The sequence below is a fragment of the Aplysia californica genome, unplaced genomic scaffold (assembly GCF_000002075.1).
Source record: "Aplysia californica isolate F4 #8 unplaced genomic scaffold, AplCal3.0 scaffold01149, whole genome shotgun sequence".
Classification (NCBI taxonomy): domain Eukaryota; kingdom Metazoa; phylum Mollusca; class Gastropoda; order Aplysiida; family Aplysiidae; genus Aplysia; species Aplysia californica.
The window spans coordinates 51,779-60,013 of record NW_004798419.1 but is presented as its reverse complement, the minus strand read 5'-3'; the positions used below and the strand labels follow the sequence as shown (position 1 = coordinate 60,013).

The window sequence follows — 8,235 nt, the reverse complement described above, 5'->3', positions numbered from 1 at the left end:
GCATTTTGACAAAAGCAGTTTATTGTAGACACTTTGATGGCTTTATTTTTTTCAACTTCAGCAGTAATGTTCTCATATTCTGCTTCCTGCAATCAGTGCTGTGCTGCCATAGAAACTTAACGCGACATAATTTATAGTACATGCTAAAAACTCTGAATAGATTAAGAAACAAATCAATAGAAAATGGTAAACAACTGCCTACATGAGATTATGAGTAAAGGAGTGTAAAAAGTGGGTGTCAGCTGTACGACTCAAGTCAGATTTCCTAAATGATCAACATTTCAAGGTAAAAAGAAAAGAGTACAAAATATGATCTAGCAACTAATCCTCCTCATATGAAAATTGTAGTACCGTGGACTATGGATGAGTTGGTGTTGTCGGAGGGAGTGAAAAAAAAAGAACAACTTATCTGAAGTTCAACTTAATTGTTGAGACCTGTAAAGAAGAAGAGATGCTTGAACCCAAGGAAAAGATCAACTTAATTGTGTTACCACACGGTGAAATCAGGTGCTCGTCACATTTTTAATCGGGCATATTGAATTATTGGTATCATCTTAAACTTCTTCATTTGCCTTGCTTTCGATGAAAAAATTACCCATCTATCTTCAATAGAAGTGGAGATGTTTTGGATTCAAGGAGGTGGGGATCATCTGGTAAAATTAGAGAGAAAAATGGCTGCCAAACTTTGGCAACTTCCACAGCTCGAGAGTCCACAGAAACTGTAAATTTACATTTTTAGTGTTTTTTGGTAAAATCCACACAGAAATTTGTATGGACATAAAAGGTGTTATAGTGTTAAGTTAAAAAAACCTTTAAGATCGATAAAAATTTCCTATCGGGAAGAAAAATGCTGTTTTCTTTGACTTCATCAGTTTGACGAGAGCCCGGTTTCACCAAGATGCCTCACAATTTAAACAAAGACAGACTCAAGTGAGTTCAACACAAGTGGAGTCGATTAGTGCTATCAATGATGAATTTTTCACTTTTGTAATCAATCTATAAAATGCCACCTTTTCCTTACACAAGTATACTTACTAGTGCAGAAACCTCAGGGTCAAGGCGTGACGCTCGTATGCAATGCTTACATGCGTTAAAAGATGGCGGAAAACTAGGTTTACTCTGTGATGCTTTACAAAACAAAAGTACTTTGCCTCACACCCCTCATAGAAAATGCCCTGTCAATAGTAAAATTACTAAAACAGAGAAACATCAAGACACTTTCTAAAACCTGAAGCAATTTTAGTCACAAATGAACTCCTACTGAGACAGAGAAGTTCCCTTCAAGTAATTGCAGAGACCAATTGCTTCCCAGTCAGTTACATAGCCTACTCGAGGAGTACTCAGATAGTATTAGAAAAAGTTTGTAGTATCTACAAAAAGCATTACAGCTGTAATTTCGATATATATTATATATATCATACAACAGTCGAACCTGCTCTACTAACAGCCACCTGTCCATGAAAATCACCTTTACAAATTACCACTAACTCCCCCCCCCCCCCACCCACTTGCTTTGAAAAAACCCCCATTGTAAATTATAATGACTGTCCAAGACATCCACCTGTGTCTAAGACAACTACTTTTCTCATTGACAATGGGTGGCCATCTTGGACTATTTCGACTATTTCTATTGTCCATTATATCATCTAGCACTTGATCAGGAGTTTTGAACCTCTCCACATAAACCACAAGAATGAAACCCAAACCTAAGACAGAGATATTTCAACATAAAAGATGCTTGCTAGCTCTGAGTTTTAAAAAGAATCAGGGCAAAAACATCCATATATCACTATTACCTTTGTGCCAAAACAAGACAAGCCAGTCACTCCCAGTTGGGGATTTTTGAATTGATCAAAATTTCTGAGCAAATGTTGTATATATAACAAACATAACCCATTAGTCAGTAACAAATCAACTTTCAGTGCAGTACAATGAAAAGTACAATGAAAATGAAATTCATCTGTCTATATATCAACCATTACTCCAAAATTAATTTCCTTGATATGATAAAGATTAACCCTATCCGTATGTCGTGTTTTACTATTGTATCCATATGACGTGGGGAAGTCTGTGCCACCACTTTCCAAAGAGGAAATTTACTCGCTAATCCGATCCGCACGCTTTGCATAGTAGTCTGTCAAAATGATTTTTTGAGAAATACTGAAAGTTTCAAAGAGATCTTCGACTAGAAGTATTCTAAATATAAAAATGTGAAGAATACAATGCTGGGGGTACAAAATGACCCCAGGGCATACGGATAGGGTTAAAGAGCTTCATTTCCCCCTCACCCTTAAACTTACCTTGGGTTTCAAACAATTCATAACCAACTTTACAAGCACGATGTCTTATTAGCAGCATCAAAACTTAATAACTCCAAGACATGGACAAGAACCTTCACTGTGAATAGGACTAGGGGTATAAATTTATAAAGATTGCTTTTAAAACAATATTAGAAAATGTATGAAAATTATATTTACAAAGAATTATTACTAAACTCAATAAAAAGTAGGCCCTGATGGATATTTTAAAAAACATACCAAAATTTTAAATGACTATTATGAATACTTTATTATATATATGTCTTCTACTGTAGAAATACTACCCTGCATTTAAAATCATTCTTCCACTACATGTACCACAGGTATCAGTTCAGTGAAATTCACATAAATCAAACTTTGACTCAACGAACAGAATATTCATCCTTTCTAAAAATTCATTAAAATTAAAATCAATAAAACTCCTTGCATTCAACAAACACTCAAACAAGTAAACTCAGAGAAGTTGCTTGCAGAACGAATGACCCCAGCTCATGTGGCTTTGTAAACTTTTCTCGTGCAATGAACTTTATCTACCGTTGGCCCCCCTGCACCGCGGATCATTGCACAATTTTTGCCCATCATTCACACTGCACACTAAGATTGACCTTTCTTCAGAATCACGCAGCCAACACATTTTTCACCTCAACACATGTGAACACACAGCCAACACATTTTTCGTTTGGTTTTAGTAAGAGTTTTACGCTACACTAGAACACTATAAAGGTCATATAAGTGCCGAAGATTAGATGTGATACAAGAGAGTAACAAATATATACCTTTTATATATAAAAAAAGGAGGAGGAGAGATCAGGACGATAGGTGTTAGAATTATAGAAAAGAAGGAGCAAATCACACCAGAGCACCCACCAACCAGCCACTCACATCTTTCACCTCAACACTTGTTGACACACAGCCAACACAACTTTCACACCAACACATGTTTGATACACAGCCAACACAACTTTCACCTCAAAACATGTTGACACACAGCCAACACATCTTTCACCTCAAAACATGTTTGACACACAGCCAACACATCTTTCACTTTCACAAACAACACATGTTTGACACACAGCCAACACATCTTTCACAAACAACACATGTTTGACACACAGCCAACACATCTTTCACAAACAACACATGTTTGACACACAGCCGACACATCTTTCACCTAAAAACATGTTGACACACAGCCGACACAACTTTCACCACAACACATGTTTGAAACACAGCCAACACAACTTTCACACCAACACATGTTTGATACACAGCCAACACATCTTTCACACCAACACATGTTGAAGACACTTGCACTAGACGCTAGACTGGCCATGTGTTGGTGTTGGAAGAGGCTTGATGCGTACATCATCATCATCGCCTTTCTCACCCTGCACCAGGGTACCGGCCACGGACAATCACTTTCCACTTTTCTCTATCCTGGGCTAGCCTCTTGATGTTATTCCATGTCTTCCCACTTTTCTGTACATCAATTTTCATAATTCTTCTCCAGGTTCCACGCAGTCTTCTCCTTGATCTTTTACCCTGTGATGTATGATACATACTGTGTGTGTGTTGTAGAGGTCCCTGTGTGTGTGTGGGGGGGGGGGGGGGGAGGCTTATGTATTGGGCATGGATTGCCAGCTGAGGTGCAATCCAACAGGATCGATAACAACAAGGTACAATCCAAAAATTTTTGCCTGGCTACTGATGAACAATATTAGACATAAATCTGCATGATGGGCTGCTGATAGGTCTGTGGAAACAAGCATTGGAAGTATCCATTGTGTGACAGACATGTGCATTTGAATTTGAGCCAAATGTGCTTTTTACCAGGGCTGAGAATTGTCCGCCGAAAGGCGAATTTCCGCTAATTGCAACACTGCCGTCTGCTCATCCGAATGTCTCTTCCACCTTTTTTCCGAGTTTCATATTATAATAAATTTAATAATATTGCAGTAAGAATAAAAAAAGAATTGAATAAGAGATGGACCCCCCTAATTTTCCGCCTTTTTTGTGGTATGCCATTCTCAGCCCTGTTTACACAGTTGGCATTCTGACACTCAATTGTATACTGTAGCACTACAGCAGTTAAGTTCTCAACATTAGTTTAGCTCAGGGACACGTGTGATATGGCAGCAAAGAACAGAAAATGACTAGTTTTGACTCAAAATGAGTCAATAAACGGGGAAAAAAAAGAAACCTCGCCAGGTATAAGCATCAAAGTCATATCCCCTAGCGTTTATAGGGAGCAAATCACAAACACAAATAAACAAAATAAAATGTCGTAAAAATTGTTAAAGCCTGAGTCATTATTTGGTTTCTAAAATTCCTTTAAGGTTATCTCAATTGCGACTGGGCCCTTTCACCAGTCACAAGCGTTGAAGACTGGCGTTTTTGGGGGTATTTCAATAAATCACCACAACTCTCAGAATTACCCTATTGTAATTATTTTTTGACACAGTAAAGTAACATTCAAGCTTAATCTAATACAAAAAACCAAAGTTGTCTAAGTTTAATACTTTAATTTGTATGATTTTTTAAAAATTGGCATGAATTTGATTTTCCAAAAAATTTCCAGAGATGTGACAAGTGGAATGAAATTCACTACAACAACAAAAATTAAAGTTCAAAGTGTTCTGGTTTGATTTGTATACATGTGCGAGTGTTTGGTGAATATATAAAAGCTGCTCTGTGCATTGATTCAGACCCATACACTGAAAATACATAGACAGATGTACGGCACGGCGTTGTGATTTCGTTGCGCGAAAAACAACACCGGTACTAGTGCTAGATCTAGCCCTAAAACTACGACTCGGGCCGTGTTCAGGTACATATCCAGGATCCTAACTATTAGACACATCATATTCTGAGACACTAAAACTAGTAAAACGTACAGAATTATAGAAAACGGCGAAATTATGTGATTCTGGTTCATGCGACTTCTTCGACCGTTACTACGACGCGACTGTCGGATTACTATGAGCTGTATAGAAAAAAACAAAGCGCGAGTTCCGGTCTGTTCAACCCCAGTTGGGGTCACTGTCCTTCACCTTCAATAACTTAAAAACTACCGGCCCCAGAGATACGAAACGAAGTCTAAGTAGCTCAGGCTTGGCCAAACAAGGGTACGAGGCGGGTCTCGCGATCCGTGCGTGATTTGTAGAGCGAAAAAAAAATTCCAAAGTTGGTCACGCAGGGCTCGTGTGACCCGTCGCGAGCGTCGCGGCGGGGGTCACGCAACTGTTGTGTGACCCGTCTGAAGTGAGTTAAAACAACCTTGCTAGCATTTCTAAAAAAACCCATAAAAAACAACTAGAACTGGGTCCACTCAAACAAGAGCCCATCAAAGCATCATAAGGTAAGAGAAACTTGACTACAGTATGCTCTCAGTTAACAATTTTAGAGTATTCAGAAAAAAAATCCCTGAGAAACACATCTTCCAGTTGCTGCCGTATATTGCCGTTTTCATTAACAGTCTTGTTCTTCGGCTGTTCGATGACAAAGCTGAGTCCTCCCGTGGCAGTGAAATAGTCTCCAGACCAGTTGGAAGTTCCTGAGAAGGGAGGTGGAAAGTGGAAATCACAGGCTGAGCAACAACAAAAAAATTAAAAATATATTAAACAATTTTTTTTACAATTACACAAGCTCATGTCTCTTTCATCGTTCAATTCCTTTTCTCTTTGAAACTCTCCTTGGCTGACAGGAAAAATTCTTGACATTGTGACATCGGCATCTATGCAGTGAAGGTCACGCTCTTCATCGTTGCACACTATAGACTCAAGTGCGATTCACTAACTAATGGGGAACTCGGTAGAAAACAACAAAGACTCTCAGTGGTTGTAGATTTAGAAAATCTGTCATTCTCATAATCCCCGAGCACAGTCAGCTAACTCACTACCTCAGAATTACAAAGCTCTTTCTGCTCGGTACTTAGATTTGAGAAATTTGAGAAATTTGACGTTGTAGATTTTGAGTTACACAACATGTCAAGCTTTTTCGAATACAATTCTTTGAATCTTGATAACGAGTCTGAATAATCTTACAATTTTGACAGAGCAGATAGAACATTTGGTTTCTGATCTCATGGTCTTAGTAATTCAAAATCGCCAAAAATGTTGGATAGAACTTTGTAATTCAAGTCAAATCTCAAAATAAAAGCAAATGATGTTGCCTTACTATGGTCAGTTTTCTGACTTCTAACATGATCTGTGCTACCTAAAGTTCATTCCATGTCATTACTGAGACAGTTTTTTTCCCATCTCTGTATAATTTCCTCGAGTGCATTTTGGCGATCACATTGTTCTGCCAACAGCGATCTACATAATTTTCAAAATCAATCAGAATGTTTGAAATATCGACTTCTGATGAAAGCAAGAAGAATGTCATCCCTGTACAAAAATCATGAATCTCTCACCAATATAGGCATGCTGGTCAGTCACCATGTACTTGCAGTGGTCGACACGGGCGAAGGGAATCTTTTTTTGCTCTGGAGTGGCAGGAACAGTAAATAGTTTCTGAAATAAAGAATGTGAACTTGGGTTTGTCTGTGATAAAAATTGGTATGGGGTCAAAGCCCATGTCAAATCTGTTAGTGGAAGAATGATTAAAAATGCAGAGTAGTATGTCTACTTCAGAACACATAATTATATCATAAACTATAGCTGATATAGATTACCGTAATTTTCAACAAACTCTGCTGAGTTGAAACCATCTCAATTCAACGTTTCCTTAGACAAGAGCAGACATGTGGCTTGTTGCGGGTTAACCCTTCCAGCCCCACGAACGTATATTTTTAGCAGCACTTGTACCTCCCACCATCCCAAGAGCGTATATTCTCAGAGAACGGCTTTGCACCCAGCACAGCATTTGGCAGGAAAAACTTGTTTACATCGGATGTTGCCAGATACTGGCACTCTTTTTAGGGGCCAAAATAATTATTTTCAGTTTTAATTAAAAAGATTAGAGTCTTTAGCTACATTTCGTTTATTGCATGTTGTTTCTTCTTTCTACAATTTTTACGGCGGTTACTTGTTACCTTCCACAACTCGAGGACAACTTGGTCATCGTTTCCCTTTCGCCCGAGGCCCTTGCGGTACAAAGTATGTTTTCAGCAAAAAATCCTCGAAATCAGTCACCGCCAAGAACGACACAATCAAAGACGAGTCGAAACACTACCCAGCGGAGTGGCAGTACTGTTTGTGTTCATATCTCTTTAACAACGGTTTATTAAAGCTTTCTGAGGGTTGAAAATGGCATTTTTCCATTGCTGCTATTATTCAATTTGTCATCGCATCTCTTACAGTACGGTAGACTATGCAAATCCGGGAACATCAATCCTGACGGTATGATCACCAATCCAATAGATTCTACTCTCATTTTCCACCATTTTTTACGCGTTCGATTGTGGAATGCCAAAACCAGAGTACAATTTCACTTATTTGAAAAAAATATTTATTTTGGTAGCCTTTATTTTCACGACAGAGTCGCGCAGAGGGACAACGGTTGAGCGGGCACAAATAGGCCTATAATTTCTTGCCGAGGGTGGGATTCTAGATCTACCGCCTGAGAAGCAAGAAAGCAAGTGTGCCCCCCCCCCCTCCTTTTCTCTATCTGTCTGTCGTCTGTCTGTTTGTCTGTCTCTCTCTCTCTCCCTCTCTCTTTTCCAAGATTTCGGGATGTAGATCTAGGTTACGGGTTTTGCAAGGGAAAGTTGGTGTCGGAAGCACTCTCGGCACCTATTGTATTGCAAATCCGGTGGTTTGGACACATTAACCCACTCAGTACCATTGGATTTCCAGTAGGAAGATGGCTCAGGACCACGCAAAGGGGAATAAATCCATGTTTGTAATGTAGTGGGTATTTTGAAAAAATCATTATAAAATAACCAATCCATTGATTTAAAAAAATCTTATAACAA

General features: G+C 38.7%; 1 protein-coding gene across 3 annotated transcripts in view; it reads right to left on the bottom strand.

The window, feature by feature from the left end:
• Positions 1–5,556: 5,556 nt before the first annotated feature.
• LOC101852447 (5'-3' exonuclease PLD3) overlaps positions 5,557–8,235 on the bottom strand; it is a 33,479-nt gene continuing 30,800 nt past the window's right edge. For all 3 annotated transcript variants that reach the window (XM_005111913.3, XM_035973340.1, XM_005111912.3), the window contains 2 exons: positions 6,733–6,832; positions 5,557–5,871 (listed from right to left, as the gene is read on the bottom strand). In XM_005111913.3, the coding sequence (XP_005111970.1) occupies positions 5,705–5,871; positions 6,733–6,832 (267 nt within the window). In that variant the 3' untranslated portion in view covers positions 5,557–5,704. The remainder of the gene's footprint in view (positions 5,872–6,732; positions 6,833–8,235) is intronic.